The 25,786-nt window shown below is 55.0% G+C and overlaps 4 protein-coding genes across 5 annotated transcripts; 2 read left to right on the top strand and 2 right to left on the bottom strand.

Annotated features, from left to right (window-relative positions):
• Positions 1-887: 887 nt before the first annotated feature.
• LOC121162918 (25-hydroxyvitamin D-1 alpha hydroxylase, mitochondrial) lies at positions 888-4,703 on the bottom strand. Its single transcript, XM_040990143.1, has 9 exons — positions 4,509-4,703; positions 3,793-3,983; positions 3,118-3,320; positions 2,840-3,040; positions 2,549-2,718; positions 2,170-2,342; positions 1,806-1,884; positions 1,343-1,540; positions 888-1,028 (listed from the first exon to the last, which is right to left on the bottom strand). The coding sequence occupies exons 1-9, from the start codon at positions 4,701-4,703 to the stop codon at positions 915-917; spliced, it is 1,524 nt and encodes a 507-aa protein (XP_040846077.1). The 3' UTR covers positions 888-914.
• A 1,086-nt stretch (positions 4,704-5,789) lies between these two features.
• Positions 5,790-8,910, bottom strand: METTL1 (methyltransferase like 1). The gene is made up of 6 exons (XM_040982796.1): positions 8,714-8,910; positions 8,003-8,166; positions 6,875-7,059; positions 6,655-6,768; positions 6,399-6,500; positions 5,790-6,291 (listed from the first exon to the last, which is right to left on the bottom strand). Exons 1-6 carry the CDS (start codon positions 8,824-8,826, stop codon positions 6,136-6,138), a joined length of 834 nt encoding a protein of 277 aa, XP_040838730.1. The 5' UTR covers positions 8,827-8,910; the 3' UTR covers positions 5,790-6,135.
• A 16-nt stretch (positions 8,911-8,926) lies between these two features.
• On the top strand, positions 8,927-15,785 carry EEF1AKMT3 (EEF1A lysine methyltransferase 3). Of its 2 annotated transcripts, none has more exons than XM_040982817.1 (3): positions 8,927-9,136; positions 9,663-9,774; positions 13,708-15,785. In XM_040982817.1, exons 1-3 carry the CDS (start codon positions 9,029-9,031, stop codon positions 14,097-14,099), a joined length of 612 nt encoding a protein of 203 aa, XP_040838751.1. In that variant the 5' UTR covers positions 8,927-9,028; the 3' UTR covers positions 14,100-15,785. The 2 variants fall into 2 exon arrangements, with proteins under 2 accessions (XP_040838751.1, XP_040838742.1); XM_040982808.1 differs by lacking the exon at positions 8,927-9,136 and adding an exon at positions 9,351-9,567.
• Positions 15,786-15,973: 188 nt separating this feature from the next.
• Positions 15,974-25,466, top strand: TSFM (Ts translation elongation factor, mitochondrial). Its single transcript, XM_040982786.1, has 6 exons — positions 15,974-16,082; positions 16,353-16,526; positions 17,350-17,478; positions 18,126-18,248; positions 22,740-22,827; positions 24,929-25,466. Exons 1-6 carry the CDS (start codon positions 16,026-16,028, stop codon positions 25,333-25,335), a joined length of 978 nt encoding a protein of 325 aa, XP_040838720.1. The 5' UTR covers positions 15,974-16,025; the 3' UTR covers positions 25,336-25,466.
• Positions 25,467-25,786: the final 320 nt, after the last annotated feature.

Genomic DNA, 25,786 nt, shown 5'->3' with positions numbered 1-25,786 from the left:
TCTGTGAGAGCCCCTGCATTTACTTTTCACCACCACCCCCTTACTGTTACAGGAAGCCAGGCTGGATTTGGCTGTTCCCGCTGCAGACAGAAGCAAGTCTGGGTTTCTGTGGAAAGCCACTTTTGTAGGTATTTAGACCTCCCATTGCTTTTTGGGGGGGCGGGGGTCACTCCCGTGACCTGGGAAACAAACATCCAGTTGGTGGGTCTAGGTCTTCTTGCCTCTGGATCTTATGTAAGGAGTGAACCAAAAGCCAGAGGTCAGCCATAAGTTAAGATCTGATTTTTTTTTTAATCCAAAAACTTACAAATATATTTAACACTTTCTATATATATATATATAAAGGCTGAGGCCTGAGGGTGCCGATTCACCTCTCTGAGGAAAATGAAGAAGGAAATGGGCAGGCAGAGCATGGTATGCTGCTTCTTATTCTGCTATATGGTCCAGATTCCATGTGACATAGGATGGGCTGTCACCTGGTCAGACACAGGCCCTAGCATGGGATATAAAGGTCAAGCAAGACCTCATCCTTCCTCTCTCAAAGAAGGAGGACCATGCAGGTGCAGGCCAGATGGACCACAGTAAATGCTTAGCCATGAACATGGTGCAAGCATAGAACAGGGGCTGATTCTGCCCCTAGCACTTTTTAGTAAAATCTGAGCTGAACCTTGAAGGATCCCTTTATGACCAGGAGAAAGGCCCAGGAGGCAGAGGAAGGAACCATGGTTTTACTCCAGACCTACTAAGCCAGGTCATGTGCTTGCTTCACTGGCCCTGGCTGCCCCAAGCCTTTGCTGGGCCATTCTATCTAATCAGATAGACAAGCCTCAGGGGCAGATGTGCATCTCAGTCTAGGGCCTCACACACCCCGGTGGGAAGAGAACCAATGCTGAGGACAGCTTCCTTCCACAGCTCTATCTGTCCACAAATTGTAGGTTTATTCTCCTCTCAGGTACCAGCACAGTCCGGGTCATGGGTCTGATTGGAGCAGCTCCTGGCTCAGGCCGTATCTCAAAATGTGTCAAGATCTGGAAAGGCAGGAAGGCAGCTGTCACTGTGGCAGGGGTCCGTGATGGCAGGATTGGTTGGTAAAAGGGTAGGATTAAGCTTAGAATGGCCACTGTTGGGTAGGAACCTGTGGCCAGAAGGGGCTCCTTGGTGAACAAATGATCATCTCTAATGTTGCTTACACTTCAGGCTGCTGATGGCATGACCATGTTTCCCAGAATTCCGTACACCAGGTCTTGTGTGTTTTCCTAGGCTTATCAGGGGACAGGAGCCTACAGCCTTAGCCGGCTAGAGCTTCCCCAGGTCCCAGAAGGAGGAGGCCTGGATCACTCACCTGGGCCAAAGCCATTTGTAGCTGAAGTTCAGCTAGGCGTCTTCCCATGCAGCTGCGCTTGCCAAAGCCAAAGGGAAGAGAAGCAAATGGGTGGGGGGCTGGCCCCTCCCCCAGCCAGCGAGCTGGACGGAAAGCATTTGGCTCTGGGAACTGGGCAGGGTCCCGTGAAGTGGCATAGTGACACAGAGTGACCAATGTCTGGTGGGGGAAGGAACACAGACTTGTCAGTTTGGGCCCAGGGATTGGGGGAGGGCAAGGCAAAGAGTATCTTGGGGACAGCATATGGGGAGGTCCTGTTGATATGATGGGGAGGTTTTCTGGGGCTCCTTTTGGAATGAGAGACTCATTAGGGTGAATGGGAGGGCTTGAAGGGGCTTACGAGGAAGGTGGTGTGAAGATGGGAAGGGGCCCCAGGTGCTAATGAGGCATGTCTCAGTCACAGCGGCTGCTAGGGAGCACTCACATTTTTGGGAATGATGTAGTCACCCACATGGACATCTTTGTCTGGAACACGTGCATTTCCAGGTACCACTGGGTACAGTCTGAGTTGCAAAGCAAAAGATGGAGACAGAATGGTGAGGCTGCAGTTGTTGCCTTGCTCTCAGCAGCTACAACCTCCAAACCGATTTTTGGGCAGGAAAAGAGAGGGAAAAGAAGAAGGAGGAGGAGGAGGAGGAAGAAGAAGAAGAAAGAAAGAGGCGGAGGAGGAGAAGAAGGTGATAAGAACGACACCAATAAATTATTCCCTTCTATCTGTGCATCTATCCACTGGCTCTTTTCTCAGCACTGTCTCCAGTTCTTCCTCTCCCCCCTACCCCCCACCTCACCTCAGAACTTCCTTGACCACAGCCTTCAGCAGGGGCAGTTGAGACAGAGCATTGGCTGGCAGGCGGGGATAGGCTCCAGGGCCCACGGCAGCTGTGATCTCAGAGTGCAGTGCCATCTGGACTTCAGGGTGCCGAGAGAGCTCATACAGGGCCCAGGAGAGTGTGTTGGACACCTGAGAGCACCGGTGGGGGCATCCAGGGTATTAGGTATGAGGATACAGATTAGGCTACCTGGCAGCATGGGGGCAAGGGTGCTAAGCCGAGCTGCATTAGTGGCCATAGTGGACCGCCTGCTGCAGAAAGGCACCCTCCTCTCCGCCGCCCATTGCAGAGGCTAAGCTCTGGCAGTGGGGTTCGCGGCATGGAGGGAAGCCCTCACCGTATCCACACCAGCCAGAAGCAGCTCTGTCACGTTCCCCAGGATGGACTGGGCAGGCATCTTTTCCCGGAGCAAGAAGTAGGTCAGGTGCGCCCCGGTTCCCGCATCCTCAGGCTTTTCCTGGTTTCCTGTGGCAGCTTCAGCTTCTCGCTGCTCCACGTGTTGCTGGGCTGCGTGAAGGCCAAGGCGCGCTGATGCAGTGTTGCCGCTGGACAACTGTCTGTACTGCTTCACCCCCAGCCCCTACGCTTCACCCCCAGCCCCTACTTCCATCTCGGTTCTTGACCTTACCGAAGGCAAACATCTGGTCCCAGTCTCTGCAGAGGCGGCCCCATGGCCCGGGCACCAGATGGTGCAGCCATTTGGGCATCGCCATGGTCAGTAGCGTGGACACAAACACGGATCCCACAGCACGGATGAAGATTTCGGTGTCCGGCGGCACTTGGGCCTCCAGGCAACCCAGGCGCGAACCCAGCAGCACCGCAGCTATACCTGGCGGGGAAGGGGACGCTGTTAGGGCATCAGGAGACCCAGCTGTGCGCCGCCTGGGACAACTACCCCAGACTCACTTTCAAGCCCAAACTTGTAAAACTCTCCCGTCACATCCCGAACCAGGGCGGGCGGTCCGGTGCCGCCTCCGCGCTGGCGCCGCAGTAACCGCACCAGGTCACGGACAACGTTGTCCAGGGTCCCGGCGTAGCCCGCAGCCGCCTGGGGCCGGAGGAGGAGCGGGGCCAGGAAGCTGCGGAGCCTCTGCCACTCTTCGCCTTCTCTGTGGGGGTGTAGAGAGAGGGCGCGTCAGGACGGCGGGAGCTGTGCCCGAGGCTCGACGGGGCAGGCGGCGGGGGAGAAGGAGCGCGTTTGGCAAGGGTGGCACAAGTGTTCCGTCTGTGCCCTTCGGGTACGCAAACCCGCCCCTGCCTGTGTCTGTCTTCCTTCTCCCTTCACTCGTTTCCGATCTCTGAAGGGCCCGGGTACGCTGGTGACTTCAATCTTAGAATCTCAGCCTTCCGTGCAAGCTCTAGCAGCCAAGCCCACGCCGCGCTTTCCCCACGTTCCGGGACTCCGGCCTCAAAGGATCGGACAGCGGGCTGAGAGCCGGGCTTAACTTGGTGGGGGAGAGGGATTTGGTAGAAAACAGGCTGGGGTGGGAACCTTAAGTGCCCTCAGGGGTGGGAGAAACCACTAAGCAGGGACGTTGTAGGTGTAGGCGGCTGCGCGACGCCAGGGTGTTGGGAACTCACGCTGTCAGCAGTCCGCAAGCCCGCTGGTGGAGGCGCCGGTGCTCAGCCCACGGTGAGAAACTGCAGCGCTCAGGCCGAGGTCCCTCCTGCCGCAGCAGCTGTTCCACGAGCGCAGGGTGGGCCACATACACGGTGCGCACCGTCCCGAAGCTGCCCAACCACATTGACCCAAAGCGCGCGGCGCCCTGCACCTGGAGTGGTACAAGCGCATGGACACTTGGAGACCCCTTGGCGGGACGGTGGTGAGGAGCTCTTTTTCCTGCGGACCCCCAGCTGGTTCTGTTGGCCCTGATGCTGCAAATTCCTCCTCTTTCTCTATCCCTGGGAAGTTTGAGCGTGATGGGCAAATTGAGAACTACTGAATGCAGACATTTAAAGTCTCTCTGTGTCCCGTAGGGTGCAAATGAAGGGGAGACTCCTAAAGGCTCCCCACCTGGGCGGTGCCTCCCTAATGATTGCAAAGGAGTGCGTGTAGCCTTAAGTCCGCCGCTTGGTGACTGCCCCTTGTTACTCCAAGACCTATACAGGGTCTCCAAAGCTGTGCTCTAAAGAAGGTGCTTTTGACACACCTGGCTTCCTTGGCGGACCCCGCGCAGCCAGGTGTGTGCTGCCTCCAGTCCTGGCTTGCCTTTTCCATAATCTAGATGTATCTGTTCTCCCTTCCCATGTCCTGCCTAGTATCAGCAAACATTGGTGCTCAGCCCCTCCTAACCTACCTGCAGCTCGTGCAGCCGTGACAGCCCCCCCTTGCAGAAAAGTTCGGCCAGAAAGCTGAGCATGGAGGGGCCTGGGAGCTCCGTCAAGGTCTTTGGTGCTGAGCCTGGGCCTCGGGAGTTGAGGGGGGTGCCCAGCTCAGGAGCCCAGCAGACTCCATGTAGCAGTCTGGAGGTGAGCTTGAGGGCCCGGGTCATGGTGATTCAGGAAGCCCACGAGAGGGAGAGAGCAGGTCTCAGAAGCATCCTGTTTGCCTGAACCCCTATTTAACCCCTGGGCAGGGCCCTGTTGACGCCCCCTCTCTGATCTTCTCAGCCAATCCCTTCTCCTGAGCAGTTGGTGCTAGGGGATCAGTACCCCGGAACAGGAGGCGGAGCTGCGACCGACTGGCTCATGTGGGGTCTAGTTCCTCACGGGATGGGAGTCCCATCTTAGCTTTAGCAGCCAGGCTGGGGCCAAAGTACCAGGCTTGAAGCCTCCTTCCTATTTAAAGGCATTGCAGGTGACTGAACCCTACATGCTGGCTTTGTGGTATTCACCCTGGGCAGGGGGTATGGATGTGGACTGGCAGCCCAGCCCCTCCCTGTAGCCTCTTTGGGAAGGGAAGCAGAGAGGAGGCTCAGTTGTTCCTGTACCCACTTGGGTCTTTGGGCTTCTCTGTATGGGAGTGGCGCTGGCGCCCCCTGCCGCTGGGCCTTGTATGGATGACACAGCAGGCGGCCTAACAGGTTAATGTAGCTTACAGACACCTTCGTTTTTATTTCTTGGGGAGCAGGTGTCTCTAGGGTCAACAGGCTCCTTCTTCCAGCCCTGAGAACTTGGGGCTTGAAGAGTAGGAAAAATAAAGGCACAGTTTTTGCATGTTAGAAAAGTCCGACAATTCCCTGGGGCTGCTGGGTGGAGTGAGGGTCTAGTGCTCAGTGAGGAGGTCCTCTATGGGCCAGGGGGACACATTCTGGCCAGCAGTCCCTTCCCACCCTCAGCCATGGAGGCCTCCACAGTTTAGCTCAGTTTGTTTCCTCATCCTCCCTCCCCCCACGAGGCTCTGTCTGTCAGCTTTGAAGTTTCGGAATCTGTGGAATCCATGGCCAGTACAAAGGGAGGGATTCCATCCCCACTCCCCCCGCCCCCCTCACTGGGACAGATCCCTCAGGCTGTGTCTTGGCCAGGGCCAGGGCAAGGCACATGATGTGTACTCCCATCTCTCCTGCGGGACAGCAGCTGGGACATGTGAACACCCGCATGTTGTCCCCAGGACTGCAAAGCAAACACGAGCGGGCAAGTGGTTTGTGCCTAGCAGGCAGTTTAGAAAATGGAATGACGCATCCCACAGGGGAAGGGTGTGCTAAAGGACAGCAAGACCCCATGCCTCAGGCACCCCCACCCCATGGGCCCTCTGGGTCCAAGGTCCTCCAACTTTCCCGTTGAGCTTCTTCCACTTTCTGCTGGCTGTGAAGAGACTAGGAGGTGAGAGGAGCTGGGGTGGCTGTAAACAGAGGGTTCTGTCCGGGGCTGCCCCTAACTTCTTGGTGGGAGGTTGCTGTTTCTTGCAGGCCCCGCTGGGGAGGCCCAGGGGGCCTGAGTGTCCTCCCAGCGCCTGGAAGATGTGACTCAGCACAGGATAAGCAGTCAGTGACCAGCAAGGCTGGGATTGGGGTCCTCAGCCAGGAGGGTGGGGTCCTGTACTCTCCGGAAGATGGCCGGGAAGTTCTTTCCTCCATTGCGTAGAACTTTCTTGCCCTCTTCAGTGGAGGTGCCTAGATGTCCCACGATGGGGTCTTCACTCTGCAGTAAAGAAGGGACCAGGGAGTAAGAACCGTCCTCAGCTTCCTGGGTCCAAGCTGGATGCCAAACCACTCCAGGAAGAGCCTTCTCCCGTAGCTTCAACTTACCAGCTCCTCCAGGGGCACACGCTCGAACAAGGGGTGTCCTTCAAAGTGGGTGCACATCCACTGGTGCAGCTCCTGCACGTCGGTTATGGTATATACCAGTCCCTGTGTAAGGCCAAAGTCGTCTTAGATGGCTGGCTGGCTGCAGGCAGCCCAGGGACGGGGTGTGTGTGTGTGTGTGTGTGTGTGTGTGTGTGTGTCAGTGCTGGCTCTTGCCCACATCCTCCCGCCAATGACTTCCCAGCCTCCCCAGACGCACCCCGACTCTCAGCACGTAGGCATACTCTGCCAGCAGCGTGGGGCTGATGATTCGCCACTTGTGCTTGGTGCGTTTGAAATGTGGGTCAGGGAAGAGGAAGAACATCTTGGTCAGCTGTGAGATGAGACACGCGTCCATGGTGCTGTGAGACCTGGGCCTCGGGCACTGCCTGCCCACACCCTGCCTCACCGTCCCCCAAACAACAGGGACCCCTCCACACCTGGCCCTTGTGGAAGAAGTTAGGAAGGTGCTTCATGGCGTTGCTGCGCAGACAGGCGATGTTCTGGAAACCGCCTCCGGGGGCCGCACGCAGGGCGCGGATCCGGTCCTGGACGTAGTCAGAGACCTTGACCCGGATCTCCAGACCCAGAATCAGAGTGTCTGGGAACAGCGGGGACAGTTCCACTGCACATGGAAACAGCAAAGGGCTCAGCATGGCAGCAAGTGCACGCTGGGCAGGTATGTGTGTGTGTGCGTGCTTGTCAGCTTGCAGAAGGAAGCCCTGGTGGGTGTGCTGGGGAAGCCGACAATGGCAAGCAGGGACTGAGACAGCACTATGGGCTGGGGCAGATGGGCCAGGTATGACTGAGACTAGAATCAGAGGGTTGGGGGTCCGTGTGCAAGATGTTTGCAGCTGCTTCAGCAGTTTCACACACCATCTCAGTTAATCCTCGTGACACTCTGTGATAAATTAGGAAGATGAGAAAACCAAGAGCCGGGAAAGCCCAAGGTCATGGTGCTGAGACAAAGGGTAGAGCAGGAACTTGAAAATTTCTGCTACCACACCCCATGTTCTTCCTCTCTGCTGGGCTGGTATTTCTATGGGAAGAGCTAATAAATATATAGGAGCGCTTTGGTACGCAATGCTGGGACAACGTGGACAAACATTGAGGGTCCCAACCCAGCAGTGGAGGAATGAGTTCTCTATGTGGATTCCCTAGGGCAGTTCAGGATCACGGCCACACAAATGGCAGAGGATCCCAACCATGGCAGCGCAGGAATGAGCTCTACTGTGTGTGGAATCCCTAAGACAGTTCGGGATCACTGGACACGGCCAATCTCTGACGCCGTGTTGGTCCGCTCAGTGACCCGGCACCTGACACGTGAAAAGCATCACACAGCGACTGCAGCCCACCAGGGCAGCCTGGAGTTCTTCCAGGCATCTGAGGCAGCTCCCCACCCCTACCTGCAGGGCAAAGGCCACAGGCCCAGAGTGGAGGGGAGGTGGGGTGCCCAATGCTGATGTCACCAGTGTCTGGTCCGAAGGGGAAAGGCCACCCACCCACCTTCCCCAAACCTGCTGAGGTGGCAGAAGCTGGATCTCAGCTGGGCCCGGGGCATGCGTTACCTAACAGGCCACCGTAGCCACAGCCTATGTCCGCAAACTCCACCTGGGCCTGAGGTCTCTGGTTCTTCTCCTCCTTGGGGTCGTCGTGGTTCTGACTTTGAGTGAGGGGGGCGAAGAACTGCGGGTACAACTCGGACCAGTCCATCTCCTCTGGCTTCACGGGGCTGTGGGAAGGACCACAAGGAGGAGGTGGGAAGGCTGTGTGTGTGTGTGTGTGTGTGTGTGTGTGTGTGCGTGTGTGTAGGGCTTCTCCCATGTTCTGTAATAGCAGGTGCCAAGGCCTCCGGGCACAGTCCCCTCAGCTCCCATGGGTGAGTCAGGACCGCATCATGAAGCCCGTGACTGGAGGCACCCCACTTCTGCGGGGCGATGTGGTCCTGATAGCACCCTTTCCTGGGGGGCACAGGCCGACTTCCTACAGCACCAGAGGGTCTTCCTTTGTGTGTGGGCAGGGGGGCAGGGACGGAGTAAGCTGTGTGCAGACAGCAAGGCGCAGATGTCTCACTTGTTATCCAATGCTGCAAACAAAACCCTCAGAAGAGTGGTGTGAAGTGAATTTGGACTCTAGTTTCAGTTAGTTTTTTGCCCAGGCGTCGCCGCACGCACACCAGCCAGGACTCTACGCCCCGTCCGGCCCTCGGGCTCCGCCCGCTGTCAAAGCCGCCGGACCCGCCCCGGACCGACGCCACCGGCCCCCTCCCGCTCGCTCACTAGCGCAGCGTGTGGTCCGCCATGGGGTTGGAGTGCGCTCGCTGCCGATAGTAGCGCTTCTGGGGCTGCGACGCCTCGGCTCCCGCCGCCTTCCCACTCTCGGCCGCGGCCATGACGCCCAACCCCGGGTTCCTCCAGCGAATCCACGTGGAGACAGAGGCCCGAGGCGCAAGGTGATGACGCGTCGTGCACGCTACGAGAAGACTCCGCCACTTAAAGACATACGAGCACCTTGCGCAGTGTTGGGAGGGGAGGACGGTCTTCAGGGGCTAGGGAGGGAGGGTGCCAACGTACCCTTGGCCTCTAACTCAGCTGATGGGGTCCGGGCTGGGCGTCCTGCCCTTTGCCCTTTCCCGTAGCTTGCTAAGCCCTGGCCTGGTTGCCCTACCATCCCTACTTGCAGGGATGCTCAGGTGTGCCCAGGTGAGAGGCGTCAGGAGTCCCGTCTGCCTCCCTGTCTCCTTGTCACCCTTCGTTTCTTCCACTCCCATCGCTCCCCTGCATTCGGGCCAGGTGGCGGGGTGTGACTCGCGTGGGGCCCGTCGGGGATGTGCGAGGCTCCCTGCCCACCTCTAGGAAGTCCCGCCGGAGGAGGGGGTGGCGGGCACAGCCCCGCGGAGGCGGGGCCCGGGAACCTCGGGGCCGCCGAGTCGGCGTCTGCTCGCGCTCCTCTCCCGATGGCCGTCCCCGGTCCGGACCCCGAGTCGGAGCCGGAGTCGGTGTTCCCTCGGGAGCTCGGCCTCTTCGCCGACTCGTACCCGGAGAGAAGCCGCTTCTGCTTCTGCGGGCACGCGCTGAGCATCACGCAGAACTTCGGGTCCAGCCTCGGGGTGGCTGCGCGCGTGTGGGACGCGGTGAGGAGCCAGCGGGGATCCCCCTCCCCCGCCATCCCAGCTGTCGCCCTCCCCACGACAGCCCTGTCCCCTGGGTGTCTCTGTTTTTCTTGTAGGCTCTGAGCCTGTGCAACTATTTCGAGAAGCAAAATGTTGATTTCCGAGGCAAGAAGGTGATCGAGCTGGGCGCGGGGACGGGCCTCGTGGGCATCTTGGCAGCGCTACAGGGTGCGTGGGCCACCCGCGGGGTGGGGGACGGGGCCGCGGCCGCCCAAGAGTTGCCACGTCGGCGTCCGGTGTGGGGGAGGCGGGGATTGCCCCGGACCCAGCCCAGCCCCTGGGGCCAACCCTGACTGGATACCTGCGTAGGTGTGCCAGATGGCTGGGGAGTCTGCTCCTAGGGGGTTGCAATAGGGGGCTGTGGCTGAGGGGGGAGGTGACAAAAAGAGCTCAAAACCAGGCGGGCTTGTTGGAGGGGGTGGGTTCATGGAGAATGAGCGCCCAGGAACCCTTGGCTGTGGATGTGGTGGTATGCTGGTCCTGCGGTTTAGTTCTGTTAGGCTTTCTTCCTTCTTGCTAGGAGCATGGGGCTGTTGTGTTTCTGAGGGCTAGGAGGGTGTTTTCTGGGAAGCGGGGATAAAGATAGGAAGCACGCATTAAGGAACGTACCCTTGCTTCCGTCTGATTAAGACCCCAACCCTATAATCAAACCTGTCCTTCACTTCTCACTCTGTCTGGAAAGCCCGCCCTGCCTTTTTCCCAAGATCACACCCTGGGACTGCAGGTCCGCACTGTTCTGCATCCCAGGAGGGTTGTCTGCTTGGAGGTAGGGATCTGCATTTCTGTGCCGACCGCCTCTGCTCTATGCCGCCTTGCCGCTGTGCCGCAAATCCTGCCAGGTGTAGGGGCTCAGCAGTGAGCCTCAGCAAAGAGGCAGCAGACACACGCCTTCTTGCCCAGGAGGTGCTGAGACAGTGGGGGAGCACACCCTGGTGTTGCCTGTCCTGGGAAGCACCCTCGGCCCGTGCTCTCCCTGGTTGGCCTGAGCAGCTCCATAGCCACCAGCTTTCTCCCCAGCGGTGGGTGGATGGAGGCAGGTGGGCAGGTCCTCCACGGCTGCCCCCCATTCAGCTGCTGAGTCAGAGAGCTGGGTGACATCTCATTCCCTGTCCCTCTCCCTCCGGCTTTTTTTTTTTTTGTACCCCAAGTGTGGCACCCTGTAGACTCTCCAAGTTCTGTACTCCCCCTCCCAGCATTTCCAGTTGGGGTCACTGTCCTCTCTTGCTTAAGATTTTCCCAAGAGCCTGTTGCAGCTTACCCATGGGGACTTTTTGGGGTGTCCAATATAGATATCTCCATCTTCCTGTACCCCCAAACCTACTTCTTCCTCAGGCTTTCCCATCTTGGTGAGTCAAATTACTGTTCCCCCAACCTCTCGTGGGCAGCCACATGTCAGCTTTGATGTGGCTCCGTGTGCGTTGTGACATTTTTCAAGTCCTGTTGATTTGTCTGCTGAAAGCTTCTTCAGCCACAGGCCCTAGCACCCCTGGCCCTTGCTGTGTGCTGTGAGGCCAGCCTGCCCCTGCCTGCCCGTCCCTCCCCTGCCTGCCCACCCCCGCCTGCCTGTCCCTGCCCCTACCCCTGCCCATGCAGCAGAGTAATATTTTTTCTAAATGTGTTCACAACCTATCCCCAATCGAGCTCCAAGACCCTGCTGTCCTCCCCAGCCTCTCTGTGCCTTCCCCACCTGCCTGCCCCATGCCAGCTCCTCAAACTGCCCTTGCTGTACTGTGCTTGGGATGAGGGGTCCATACAGGCTGTTTACCACCCGATTAGCACATGTACACCTTCCATTGCTCAGTGCAAACACTGCTCCTCCAAGGCAGGACTCAGCCCCCCACCCTCGAGTTGGCTTGAGAGTGCCCGATACACGCACAGCCAGGTTGACACCATGCCTGGGGTTCTAGTGCAGCAGGTTAAGCTGTCACCTGTTGCCTGTCCTGGGAAGCACCCTCGGCCCGTGCTCATAGAGCAGGTTAAGCTGTCACCGTGTAAGCATAGGTTTGAGTCCTGGCTATTCCGTTTCCGATCCAGCTCCCTCCCAATAAGCTTGGGAAAGTGGAAGATAGTCCAAAACCCGTGGTCCTGCAACCCACATGGGAGACCTGGATGGGAGTCCAGGCTCGTGGCTTTGGCTGGGTCATTGTAGCCATTGCAGTGGGAGGGGGAACCTGAGGATAGATGATTTCCCCCACCCTTCTCTCTGTAACTCTGCTTTTCAAGTATATAAGTACATCTTTTTTAAACATTAAAGTTTGCCATCTGTGTCCGCGTGCACCATGCTCTCCTGTCACACCACCTGTGCACTCAGCATGCTAGCTTAGGACGAACCCTGTGCTTACCACAAGGTTCCAGCCTTCCCCTCCTCCTCTCCCACCCCTTTCCTCATCTCCCTCCCCCTCCCCATCTCTCCATCTCCTTCCCTCCCTCACCCCTTTCCCCATCTCCCTCCCTGCTGTTCCTGCCGCCCATCCGCCATGTCTCTGGCCTTATCCGTTTTTTCCTTCTCTCTGGGCCATTCCACATTAAGTGTATGTACAGAATAGAACTTTTTTTTTTTAAAGATTTATTTTTATTATTTTTTTATTGGAAAGGCAGATTTACGAGCTTCTTCCAGGTCTCCCAGGTGGGTATAGGGTCTGAAGGCTTCGGGCCACCCTCTGCTGTCCTCCCAGGCCACAAGCAGGGAGCTGGATGGGAAGTGGAGGGGCACTGCACTTGGGATTTCTGCCTATGTCACCAGCTCTCCATTTCTTTCCTTTTTTTTTTTTAAAGATTTATTTTTATTATTTTTTATTGGAAAGGCGGATATACAGAGAGGAGAGACAGAGAGGAAGATCTTCCGTCCGATGATTCACTCCCCAAGTGAGCGCAACGGGCCGATACTATGCCGATCCGAAGCCAGGAGCCTCTTCCGGGTCTCCCACGTGGGCGCAGGGTCCCAAAGCTTTGGGTGGTCCTCGACTGCTTTCCCAGGCCACAAGCAGGGAGCTGGATGGGAAGAGGAGCTGCTGGGATTAGAACTGGCGCCCATATAGGATCCTGGTGCTTTCAAGACGAGGACTTTAGCCACTAGGCCACTGTGCTGGGCCCCCACCCCAATTTAAAATGGCATTCCCTGCCCTGTCTCCCATGGGCTCCTGTCCCTTTTTCCGTGCTGGCTGCTCATGACCGTTGGACACAAGGCGTGTTTCATTTTACTTATTTTGTTTGCCACGTTGTGCCTTCCTTGCCACCAGGCTGGGGAGGAGAATTCTCTGCTTGGTTCATTGCTGAGCTCTCGATACCTGGGGCTCAGTGTATGAGAGAAATCAGAATGAAGGCCTCTTACTACCTCACTTATGACCTTGACTGCATGGTGACTTTTGCAGAACCTCAGGATCGCACCTCAAGGAAGGCTCAGGTTTCTCCTGTTCACTTCTGTCTCCAGAATGTTCCAGGTGCTCTGTAGATTCGTGGCTGGCATGGCTGGAGCTTTCTGGAATGCTCCTCTGATCTTCTGCTTCCCTGCTTTGCTTCTCCCTTTCAAGCCTGTGGTCCTCAGGCTCCAGCCAGACCTCCCGAGCATGTCGTGGTCATGTTCCTCAGGTCCTGCACCTTGCGCCCTCCTCCTCATCCCCCCACCCCCTGCTTGTGGCTAAAATCCAGCCTTCCTTGACTACGCCTTTGGCCTTGATGTTCTGGGCGCCACCTGACCCAGCCCTTCTTGTGCTTTGGAGCTCAGCTGAGGTCATGTCTTCTGGGAGGCTTTCCAGACCCCCAAAGGCAGCTGTGTGTGTGTGTGTGAGAGAGAGAGAGAGAGAGAGAGAGAGAGACGGGGGCATGGGGATGCACAGCCCGGCTCCAGCTAGGCGACGCGCTGGTTGCTTCTGCTGACATCTCCTTGTTGTTTGTGGGGGCACAGAAGTTGAAGATTAACCTGAAAGAATGCCACTGTTGTAGAATGTGGAGTAAGGAGCGAGGCAGTAGGTGTGACAGAAGGGAGGGCCACCTGAGCCCCAGGCTGGACTTGGGGCTGTCACAATGTTGTCCTCCAGGCTCTGAGGTCTGTGGGCTGGTCCCTCTGACTTGCCTTTCTCCCCCTTCCTCTTTCTCTCTCAGGGGGGGATGTGACCATCACTGACCTGCCCCTGGCCCTAGAACAGATCCAGGGTAACGTCCAGGCCAACGTGCTGCCGGGAGTGCGGGCCCAGGTCCGCGCCTTGTCCTGGGGGGTGGATCAGCACGTCTTCCCCGGAGACTATGACCTGGTGCTGGGGGCCGATATCGTGTACCTGGAGCCCACCTTCCCACTGCTGCTGGGGACCCTGCAGCACCTGTGTGGGCCCCAGGGCACCATCTACCTGGCCGCCAAGATGAGGCAGGAGCATGGGACCCAGAGCTTCTTTCAGCACCTCCTGCCCCAGTATTTCCACCTGGAGCTGGCCCAGCGGGACGAGAACGTGAACGTCAACATCTATAGGGCCAGGCACAGGAAACCTAAATCTGCGTGACGACGCCCCCTTCTGGCATTCTCAACCCCGGGTTCCCCCTCTCCCAAGGAACTGAGTGTCACCAAAGCCATACACACAAGGACCAAGAAGGATGAACTCACCTGGCCTTTCTCTTCCCCCTCCCCTTTCTTTGTTCCCCTAGACCTTTTGGAGGTCAGGAGCACCTGCTGGAGCCCTCCCAGCCCTGGTGCTAGAACAGTAGGCAGGCACCCAGCTGTTGTGCTCAGAGGAAGAGGATGGGAGGAGAGGAGCTAGGGTGTCTGGGGGAGGGGGCAGTAGGGAAACAGGATGCTGCTGTCTGCTGGCTTTTTTTTTTTTTTTTTTTGCAAAGTCTATGGGATTTTTTTTAAGGGAAAAAAAATCAGTGAGCATTAAGGATCTCTCCACGCCTTTACTAGAGAGCTGAGAAGAAGCCCAAATCACCCATTTCTTGTTTCTTGAGACACAATCTGGTAGGACCCTGTCCCTGGACTGGGTCTGGGCAGCAGGGATATCTGTCGGGGCTGGAGAATCGTGCTGCCCGGAAGAACCTGCCCCAAGCCTTGGCTTCTTCTTGTCTTGGGTCTTCCTCTGGGTTTCCAGGCTGTGTCACTCCTCCCTCCCTAGGGTGCTGTGCCTCCCCACTCTTCCTCTTCCTGCTGCTCGTGCCCGGGGCACTCTGCTTTCTGCCTAGGTCATGCACACTGGCTTCTCCCTGGCATTCTATCTCTCTGCTTCAAGCCATTCCTGCAAATGCACAGGATCTTCCAGAGTCAGCTCCGAGGAGCTCTCACCATGGCCTTGGGAAGCAAAAATGGGCTGCCTTGCCTTGCAGCCAGTCAGTCCCCCTGTGATCTCACTGCCTCTCATCGCCTCCCCTGGCCCCCTCCAACACAGGGACGCCACAAGGTGTGCCTTCCGTTCTCTGAATCCCATGCAGGCGCCTGATTCCTTCCATCCCTGTGGATGACCCTCCCTGGGCCACTGCTGCCTGCCAGAACCCTTCATTCCTCTTGGCCTGTTTCGTGAAAACAAGCCTCTCCCAGGTCTCCTGTTTCGATGCTGTTTCTTTTCCTCTTTTCATTTCATGGGACCTCATCTTGTCTTGTGCACATATTCGATCCTTGCTACCTCATTACCTTTAAAGGTACAGGCCTGTGGTTCCTTCATCTCTAATCCTCCCTGCTAAAATTTGAAGAGGATCTGCTGCAAAACTCAACCAGGCTTTTAAGCTTAAGGCAGTGATGATATTTCCAGGTGGGGGCCTGGGGGAAGGTCCTGGCTTCACTGGTGCCAGTAGAAGGTGCCTCCTGCCCCACCATGTGATTCTTCCTCTGTAACGGGCGCCATCATTCTCACCGGACCGTTACTGGACCATCGCCAGAGCCTGCATTATGCCATTTGAACTTTTAATCTCCCAATCCACAGACTAAACAAGAAACCCTCTTCCTTCGTCAGCACATTATCTCAGGTATTTTGTTGTAGTTGCCAAAAAATATATATAAAAAAAGCTGACAGCGCAGCCCCGAAGCCAGCTGGGTTCCTGCCACAGGGGAGATTCTCAACAGATACTTTAACCACCCCATACCTCAGGGACCAGCGTGAGCAAATTCTGCAGCTCACCGACTTACGCTGCCTCACAAGCTTGTCACGAATCACAAGTGGATAAGGAACATGAAAATGTAGTACGGGCAATAAAGAAGTAGTAAAGTGTTACTCGTTTGTCTTGCGCGTCGTCACCTGTTGGTCTATTATTTTGCCTGCTTGAGTGAAATGGGCATTTCAGCCTAGTGCCTTTCGGGAGAGACGCATGTGCTCCTCCGGCCAGCAGGTGGCGCCCCCGAATAGGCGCGATCTGGTGGAGTGTTTTGGCCCCGCGGCCACGCCGTAGTGCCGTCGCCTCACCTGTGCGCCGGCCGGCGGGAGTGGCCGCTGCCCTGCACGGAGATGTCGCTGCTGCGGTCACTGCGCCTGGACTTGGTCGCGCGGACTGGGAGCCGAGCGGTGAGGGATGCTGGCCCCGACGCTGACTTGTATTCCGGGCAATTCTCCTGGGGCGCCTGGATGACGCCTTTCCTGCCCTGACCCCCCGATTTCCGATGGCCCCCCAGTCCCCGGGCAGCCTGGCCTCGTCCAGGCCCAGAGCTCTGCGCTGGCCGCACCTCTGGAGTCCCGAGCTCGCCTCCCCGTCCTCGTCCGCCTTGCTCCCTCCTGCCCATCGCCCTAGCTTCTCGTGGCTTCCAACTTCTCACCCCTGTTTTCTGACCCCTGTAGGCGGGGTGCTCGGTGCTTCCTGCGCCCCAGCCACGGCCCACGTTCCACACCGGCCCCCTGCTTTCTTCCTCGGCTTCCAGCAAGGAGCTGCTCATGAAACTGCGCCGGAAAACGGGCTACTCTTTTGTCAACTGCAAGAAAGCCCTGGAGACTTGCGGCGGGGATTTGAAGCAGGTGGGGAGAGGGTGGTAACCGGGCGCCGGGACCCAGCCTGCTGGCTCACCCCGGGGAGCTTAGAAGTCACACCTGCCGCCCAGTGACCCACACGGGCAGGGCCCTGCGTCGGGGTTCCGGCTTCCCTGCCCCGTGGGAAGCATTTGGCTCTGGATCCTGGGGTTAGCAAATCCTAGCCCAGGCCGCCGTGCAGTGGCGGTTCCTGCCTCTTGGAGCTGGAAGGGTTTGGGAGAACTCTGGAGGGAAACCTTCATAGACTCAAATCCTGCTTCCTTCATAGTCCCGTGACCTTGGACAAGGCAATCGCCTTACCCCTCACCTAAGAGGTATTTTTTTATTTGGAAAATAAAGTTTGAAAGAAAGAGCTTCCATTTGTTGGCTCACTCCCCAAATGGGTGCAGTGCCTGAGCTAGGCAAGTCCAAAGCGAGGTGCTTCTTCCAGGTCTCCCCCATGGGTGCAGGATCCCAAGGACATGAACCACTGCTTTCTGTGGCTACCAACAAGGAGCTGGATTGGAAGTGCAGCAGCTGGGACTAGAACCAGCATCCATATGGAATACTGGCTCTGCACGGAGGCTAAACTTGCTGTGCCATGGTGTTGGCCCCTCCGTTCGCCTTTCAGAGCTGTGGCGTTCTTGTTTGTCCGTACTGTCACCTGCCTTCTCAGGAGGTTGTGAAGCTCCAGTTATAGTGTCTGGCATTTAGCATTTAGTGGTCAACTCAACGAATGAGTGCTGGGGCACTTTGGTTTGTTGAGAATTTAGTGGGAGCAGAAGAAACCCTGAACACAGCCTTTGCGTCTCCTTTCCCTTTGTCTGTGTAGGCAGAGACATGGCTCCAGCAGCAGGCCCAGAAGGAGGGCTGGAGCAAAGCTGCCAAGCTGCATGGGAGGAAGACCAGGGAGGGCTTAATCGGTCTGCTGCAGGAAGGAAATGCCACCGTGCTGGTCGAGGTGAGGCCCAGGGAGCACCCGTGGGTGTTGGGCTCGTGCCAGGGCCCTCTGCCCTTTCGGAAAGGATCTGTTAGTGAGCCATGGGGGACAGTGGGAGTTAAGCTTGCGGGGCCTCAGTGATGTCCTGTGGGTCCATTTAGGTTTGGAAATGAGCAGGTGTGTAGCTGGGGAGCGGTCCTGCTGTCTAGACCATCACTTCTATGTGTGAGTGCTATGTGGCCTCATGCCCCCTCACTGACTGCTTCCTGGAACAGATGGATATTAAAGATAACAGGTGTGTGAATTGGGGATGAGTCGGGCCAGCTGTTTCAGAGGAGGCTTGGGAAGCCTTCCTTGGTGAGACCCAGGGGTGAATTATTTTTGAGTGCAAGGAAGGAGGTAACAGAATGGTAGCGAAGTTGATCTGGAACTGGAGGTGGGCAGTCCCCAGCAGGTGGGAATTTGGGCTGAGTCCTGGTGGAACACCTGGGCTGTGGACTCTGCGCTCAGCAGTGGCAGGGATTGGGCGAGGGCCTGCAGGTGATCTGTGTCGCATGTGCACCTTGTTCTGACGACTCCCAGGCTTGTGGGCAGCCTGGATGGCCCTCAGGGGGCGGTGGGAGGCTGTCCCTGAGCAGCTCTGCAGCCACAGACGTTTGTTCCTGCAGGTGAACTGTGAGACGGATTTTGTTTCCAGAAATGTAAAATTTCAGCAGTTGGTGCAGCAGGTGGCCCTGGGCACCATGTTGCACTGTCAGAGCCTGCAGGATGAGCTCTCCACATACAGCAAGGTGAGTCTAGGCCCCGCAGCTCACTGACCCTGCAGCTTGCTGACCCCGCAGCTCTCTTTGAGTCCCAGCTGCTCCTAGTTTTCCTCAGTTGTTCTGTCTCGTCTCCTGATTTGACACCTCTGCTCAAAAGTTCTCGTGCTAGGCACACACCCTTCCTTGTGTTACTCTAACCCTATTCTTCATTTTAAGTTTGTTATTGTAGTGCTTTCATGTCACACTTTATTTGCGCATGGCCTTAGCAATGTTGGCTGTCGGCCCAGCACTCAGCTGGAGCTCATCAAATTGGCAGAATCAGCCAAATCAAGTGAAACCATCTGAGACTTCCCAGTCATAAGTCTGGAATGATTGAAGAAAAGGATTTCCAAAGAGCTAGGAGAAGACACAACTTATGGGAACAGGGTTGTGATGTTGTGGGTTGAACTGCTGCCTGCAGTACTGGCATTCCATATCAGAGTGTTGCTTCCAGGCCAGCTGCTCAGCTTCTGATCTGGATCGCAGCTGACCTACCTGCGAGAGCAGTGGAAGTGGTCCGGGTACTTGGGCTCTTGCCACCCTTGTGCGAGACCAAAACAGAAATTCTTGTTCATAAAAGGATAAGGGAAGGAATTGGATCAAACTGCTTTTGGTTCAGCTTTCTTGCCAGGGTGAAAACAAACCACCCAGCCACAGTGATTTCTTGGTGTGCTTATCATCACCTTTTATTCTTCCTGAGGAGGCCTCGTGTGCTGTGTGAGCACGGCCACAGACTTGTGTGCGTGGTGACTGGGTGCTTCACTCGAGGGATGACAGATTCTCCTCACTTACCCCCGAGGATTTGCCTCCCGACCATTCACTGACTTTCCTGCGCCTGTTTTTTCTACCGTGGTGAGGGACTTTTGGCCCTTTTAGCTTTGGTTGTCTCTTTATTTTTCCTTTTGGCTTTTAGTTAAAAAAAAATTAAAGAGAAATGATGTTATGTATTTCATAGGTACAATTCTAAGAAGATAAACATACTTCTTTAATTTTCTTGAAATTAAAGTTTGCTAGTATTCTTTCAGACATCTCAGTGAACTGTTTGTCCAGAGTCACTATGTGTTGGCATTTCACTGCATTTGCTTTATCATTTCAAACATTTTTAAAATTGTTATTTATTTGAGAGGCGGGCGGTAACAGAGTCCTGACTTGCTGGTTGCCTCGCACGCCTGCGAGTGGCGGGGTGGTGCCTGGCATGCCACTCAGCCCTGCCCCGTGGGTGGTTGGACCCTGATCACTTGTGCCATCATTGCTGCCTCCTGCGTGTGCAGTGGGGAGTAGCTAGGACTGGATCTTACTGGTGGGTGTGGGCAGAGGGGCATCCTAACCACCAAGTTACACACCCTCTGAGGCCAGGTTTTTTACTTTTTAAGTATTGTTACATAGTTGAGAGGGATGCATGCCCCTGTGGGCCTCTGATTAGGGTGGGGAGCTGGTGGGACACATGTTTCAGTCTTTTTTCCTGTCTGGGTCTGCAGTGCGGGAAGGGGAGGAAGCCACTCCTTGCTGTGAAACTGTCTCAGCACCCAGGGAAGGGGGACAGTCCTCTGATGACACCTTAGAGACTCCGACTTGAGGCAGAGTGTTCTGGGAGTGTGACTTGAGTGGTTTTGATAGCCCTGAGACCTTATGGGTTTTATTGCTCCAGGATGGAGAAGATCTTTCCAAGATCTGTTGGTTGACAAAGTCCACCTTAGTGCAACCCACAGACCCAGGAACATGCTGCAAACTTTGACCATGAGAATTAGAATTCTCTGACTTGTTCTGCTTTCCATCCTCTGATGAGGCAGTTGATGTCCCCTGCTGGCCTACATGGGTTGGCTGCCGTGTCCCCCATGTGCCTCTGGACATGCTGTCTATCACACAGGCATCAACAGCTGAGGAGGCCCCGTCACCATACATGTACTCCGAGGTCAGATTCACAGAGAGGCAGAAAGATCCTCTATCCATTGGTTTGCCCCCCAAGTAGCCACAGTAGCTGGAGCTGAGCTGATCTGAATCCAGGAGCCAGGTGCTTCTTCTGGGTCTCCCACGTGGGTGCAGGCCCCAACGCTTTGGGCCATCCTCTCCTGCCTTCCCAGGCCACAAGCAGGGAGCTGGAAAGGAAGTGGAGCAGTTTGGGATACAAACTGGTGTCCATATGGGATCCTGGTGCATAGAAGGTGAGGCCTTTAGCCAGTAGGCTACTGCACGAGGCCCCAACATATACTATTTTTTAAAAAATTTATTTAAAAGGCAGTTACAGAAAAAAGGAGACAGAGATCTTCTATCTGCTGATTCACTCTCAAAAGGCTGCAGTGGTTAGAGCTGGATGGGTCTGAAGCCAGGAACTATTTCTGGGTCTTTTTTTTTTTTTAAGATTATTTTATTTTTATTGGAAAGGCAGATATACAGAGAGAAGAAGAGATAGGAAGAAAAATCTTCCATCCACTGGTTCGCTCTCCAGATAGCTGAAATGGTTGGAGCTGAGCCTGTCTGAAGCCAGGAGCCAGGAACTTCTTTTGGGTCTCCCATGCGGGTGCAGGGTCCCAAGGCTTTGGGCTGTTCTCGACTGCTTTCTCAGACCACAGTCAGGGAAAACAGACTCATACATGAACTGGCTCCCATATAGGATCCTGGCATGTGCAAGGCAAGGATTTAGCTACTGAGCCATCATGCTAGGCCCTGTTTCTGGGTCTTAAGTATTTCTTTATTTGTTTGAAAGGGAGATGAGAGAGAAAGAAAAGGCGTGTCTTCCAGCTGCTGATTCACTCCCCATACGCTGTAATGGCTGGGATGGGCCCAGGTTGAAGCTAGGATTTTGGAGTTCCATCCAGGTCCCCCAAATGGGTAACAGGGCCTGACTTGGGCAGTTTTCCAGTGCTTTCCCAGACACATTTGCAGGGAACTGGATTGGAAGCTGAGCAGCCGCCAGGGCTTGAACTGGTGCCCATAAGAGTTGCCAGCTTACGTTGTGGACTGAAGTTTAGCTCACTGTGCCACAAAGCCAGCCTAGCCTGTTTTTTTTTTTGGTGGTTATGTTATTCATTTGAAATACAATTAGAGTCTTACCCTGTCTAGTCAATGTTTGTTTTTACCCCTCACCTTTTTTGATTTGATGCTAGTTTTGAACATGTAACACATTAGCACAATTAGGAACCTAAGAACTGTTAAACCAGAGAAGCGCAGGAAGTCTGGAGTCCTGTTGTACTTGAAATGTTTCTTTTTGCAAAAACAAGCTTCTTTATAGAAGTACTTTTTAGGCAAATGGTGGTATAACATCTGGTTCTGTCTCTGCATTATGTGTCCTGGCGCCTCCAGCACATCCTTTTCTTTTTCAGGGCTGCTTCATGTTCTGCTGTGTTAATGTGTGGGGATTGAGTCAGCCAGCTTCCTGCCTTCGGCCATTTAAGCCATTTCCCAAATCTTCTTTTTTTTTTTTAAAGATTTATTTATTTATTTTTTTTTTTTTTTTATTTCTTTTTTTGTTATTTTTTTTTTTTAAAGATTTATTTTTATTATTTTTTCATTGGAAAGGCGGATATACAGAGAGGAGAGACAGAGAGGAAGATCTTCCGTCCGATGATTCACTCCCCAAGTGAGCGCAACGGTCGATGCTATGCCGATCCGAAGCCAGGAGCCTCTTCTGGGTCTCCCACACGGGTGCAGGTTCCCAAAGCTTTGGGCCGTCCTCGACTGCCTTCCCGGGCCACAGGCAGGGAGCTGGAAGGGAAGCAGGGCTGCCGGGATTAGAACCGGCGCCCATATGGGATCCCGGGCGTGCAAGGCGAGGACCTTAACCGCTTGCGCCACCGCGCCGGGCCCAAGATTTATTTATTTTTATTGCAAAGTCAGATATACAGAGAGGAAGATTTTCTGTCTGATGATTCACTTCCCAAGTGAGCCCAATGGCTAATGCTATGCCGATCCGAAGCCAGGAGCCAGGAACTTCTTTCAGGTCTCCCACATGGGTGCAGGTCCCAAGGCTTTGGGCTGTCCTCGACTGCCTTCCCAGGCCACAAGCAGGGAGCTGGATGGGAAGTGTAGCTGCCGGGATTAGAAGTGGCACCCATATGGGATCCTGGCACATTCAGGGCTAGGACTTGAGCTGCTAGGCCACGCTGCCAGGCCCCGTTTCCCAAATCTTGTGAAGAATCTTCCGCGTATACACTTTAGTATTGTTGCAAGTATATCGCCACTGTCAAGGCTAGCGCGGTGAGAGTCAGAGGACAGAGGCGTCTATGGTTCTGCCATACACTCTCCAGTTCCTTCCACGGGGTGTGCCCCGTTTTTTTGCACAGCAAGCCACAAATGCAAGTGTCCCACCTTTCTCATTTCATGCTTGTGTGAAGGTGCTGTTCTTGGGAAGAAAGCATGTTCTAGAAGTTAGGTGAGAAGATGGGAATGTTGTGGAGCTTTGGGGCAGAGTGTGGTGATAGAATAAAATATTTATTAAAAGTGCAACTCTGCAGAGTGTCTGACCTGTGCTTGTGCCCCCAGGGCTTCCTGGATTCCAAGGCGCTCTCGGGCCTGCCCACAGGGCCTGACCGGGAAGGCTTCCTGAAGGATCAGCTGGCCTTAGCCATTGGTGAGTGTCTAGGAATCCTAGGAGCTCCGGACTGCACCATCCCACGTCTTCCTTGTCCCTTTGGATCTTGAATTCCCAGTTGTTGTGCGTAAGCGTCAGGAGGTTTGGATGGGAGGAGTGGGCTGTGGGTTCCCTAGTAGGGAGCGGAGGCACCTGGGGGAACTCTTAGGAGATTTTAGCCTGTGGTGACATGGAGGAAACAGCGTCCCGCAATATTAGATGCTGAGTTCCTTTTTTTAAAAATTTTATTTTTATTGGAATGTCAGATTTACAGAGATAAGAAGAGACAGAGAGAAAGATCTTTCATCCACTGGTTCATTCCCCAAGTGGCTGCAACAGCTGGAGCTGAGCTGATTCGAATCCAGGAGCTGCTTCTGGGTCTCCCACATGGGTGCAGGGTCCCAAGGCTCTGGGCCATCCTCTACTGGTTTTCCAGGCCATAGGCAGGACCTGGATGGGAAGTAGAGCAGCTGGGACACGATCTGGTGCCAATATGGGATTCTGGGCACATGAAGTTGGAACATGAGCAAGTTGAGCTATTGTACTGGGCCTGCTGAGTTTCTTCAGAGAAGTTAGACTGAGCTTGTAGCTTTCAGCTCTTTTGGCAACCAGTTAAAGTGGTTTTTCTGTCTGCTAGGAGTTCAGTCTTTGTTTCCAGAACTTCTGGTCCCGAGTTTATGAAGGGACATCCTCTGAGGGCCCGCTGGCTGCAGGAGCCACGTTGGGGTGTGGCGGTGGGCGGTAGGGATGCTGCTGCTAGGCTGAGGGGGCAGGCTGGGCCGACCTGGCTGGAATCGGCTGTTCCTCACAGTTTGAGGTCAAGGCCCCAGTTCTGTTTTTGCCAGCTCATCTTGCAGTATCTGCTGCTTTGGTGAGTCACATGTGACAAGCCAGACAGTCAGCTATGCTTGGGGCTTATTAAGAAATTCTGGAAGGAATTTTAGCCTTGTCAGCTTCTGGGAATTTGCCACAGCCTGTTCATGATGCTGTGTGTCCCACAGCCATCCTGGACCCTGGTGTCCTTCCAGTGTCTTTGGGCCTCTGGCATCTGCGTGTGTTTGGCATCAGCCACTTTGGAGTGTTATCTTTTTGCTTCTGATGTTCTGATGAGAGGAAGCTGAAGCTGTCCGCTGACATAGGTTCTGGATTTTCGGGGGCTTTTAGTTGTTTCAGGCTTTTCCCTGAAATAATGGATAAGCAAAGAATTGTCTGTGTCAGTTATGGTGACCTTGGGAGGGTAGTGATTTGGTGGGAAAAAGCACTAGAAGGCTTGCGAGTCAGCATTGAGGTTTAGTTCTCATTCTGCCATGTATTACTGGGTAGGCTCCTTGAAGGTGCGACCTTAAGAACAGCCGGCACTGGAGGGCCGGCGCTGTGGCTCAACAGTGGAGGATGGCCCTGTTCTGTTAAATCTTAAACATATAACAAAACAAAGCCTTGAGACCCTGCACTAACGTTGAAGACCTGGAAGAAACTCCTGGCTGTTGGCTTCAGATCAGCTCAGCTCTGGACGTTGTGGTCACTTGGGGAGTGAACCAGCAGATGGAAGATCTTGCTCTCTTTCCTTCTCTGTAAATCATCTCCTTTACAATAAAGTTAAATAAATAAATAAATCTTAAACATATAACAAAACAAAAACAACAAAGAAAAGAATAGCGCTTCTGTGCTCGGTGCTGGGCAGATCTGGTCACAGGTGCTTGTGGCTCTGTTACCTTAGGGTCTCTGGTGATAACCCCGAGGCGAGGGTGATAGCATTCCCATTTCACAGGTGAAGAAACTATGGCTGGGTAAATTTGTAGCCAGGGTCATGTCATTAAGCCACTTACCAAGGGGGCTGACCCAAGACTCAGGCTGGTGATGCCATGGCTTATGTTCTAGAAGAGAACCTGCCAGGGCATGTTCCTCCCCAGAGGCCTTCCCTGTCTCCCTCCCCATTTCCTCTTGGACACAGAAGGTGGTATTCAGCCCCTGAATGCAGGTCTGATGCATGGGGAGAGGGAGTCGCTGCCTCCCTGTGCCTGTCCTGAGTGTGTTTGGATGCCATGAAGGGCATCGTGTTCTGCTGGTGTGTTGATTATGGTGCTGTTCTGCTTTGTCCCAGGGAAACTGGGAGAAAACATGATCCTGAAACGTGCCGCCTGGGTGAAGGTGCCGTCCGGCTTCTATGTGGGCTCATACGTCCATGGAGCCGTGCACAGCCCCTCGCTGCACAACCTGGTGCTGGGCAAGTACGGGGCCCTGGTCATCTGTGAGACGGCCGAGCAGCCAGCCAACCTGGAGGATCTGGGCCGCCGCCTCGGGCAGCATGTGGTGGGCATGGCCCCCCTCTCCGTGGGCTCCCTGGACGACGAGCCCGGGGGAGAGGCAGAGACCAAGATGTTGTCCCAGCCCTACCTGCTGGACCCCTCCATCACGCTGGGACAGTATGTGCAGCCACAGGGTGTGTCCATAGTGGACTTTGTGCGGTTTGAGTGTGGAGAGGGCGAGGAGGCGGCGGAGGCTGAGTAGGTGGCGGAGACCTGGGGCCTGGGAGATCTGGGCATTGTTACCAAAAAGTCTGCAAGGCCTCTCCAACCTCTGTTTTATACTTGAGTTTATATTGAAGTTATTACTTTATGAATCCAGTTATTAAAGAAACTAGCCATATACTGAAGAGTGGATTCTTTCCATTGCTTGAATAATGCGGGGTTTAGCTGTCTGGGGCTTCCTGATGACAGGCATTAGAAGACAGGTGGTTACTTAACTGGTGTGACAGGGCAGCTGGGACACAGGCTCATCCCCCGTGTGCTGTGTCCCCTCCAGCATGGACTCCTTGCGGCACCCCTGAAATTCCTACCCCTTTTCCATTACATGCAAGTCTTGTGTCCTATGTTTGCTCTGTGAGCTTGCACACTATGCTCCCACCTGGGTCTGCCTCACTCAGGGAACTTGGGGTACATGATTCTTTTGGGACTGACCA

This window comes from Ochotona curzoniae, unplaced genomic scaffold (genome assembly GCF_017591425.1).
Source record: "Ochotona curzoniae isolate NIBS_2020 unplaced genomic scaffold, NIBS_Ocur_1.0 contig_1014, whole genome shotgun sequence".
NCBI classification, from domain to species: Eukaryota; Metazoa; Chordata; class Mammalia; order Lagomorpha; family Ochotonidae; genus Ochotona; species Ochotona curzoniae.
Note: the sequence above shows the minus strand (reverse complement) of the source record. Positions and strands in the feature narration are given on the sequence as shown.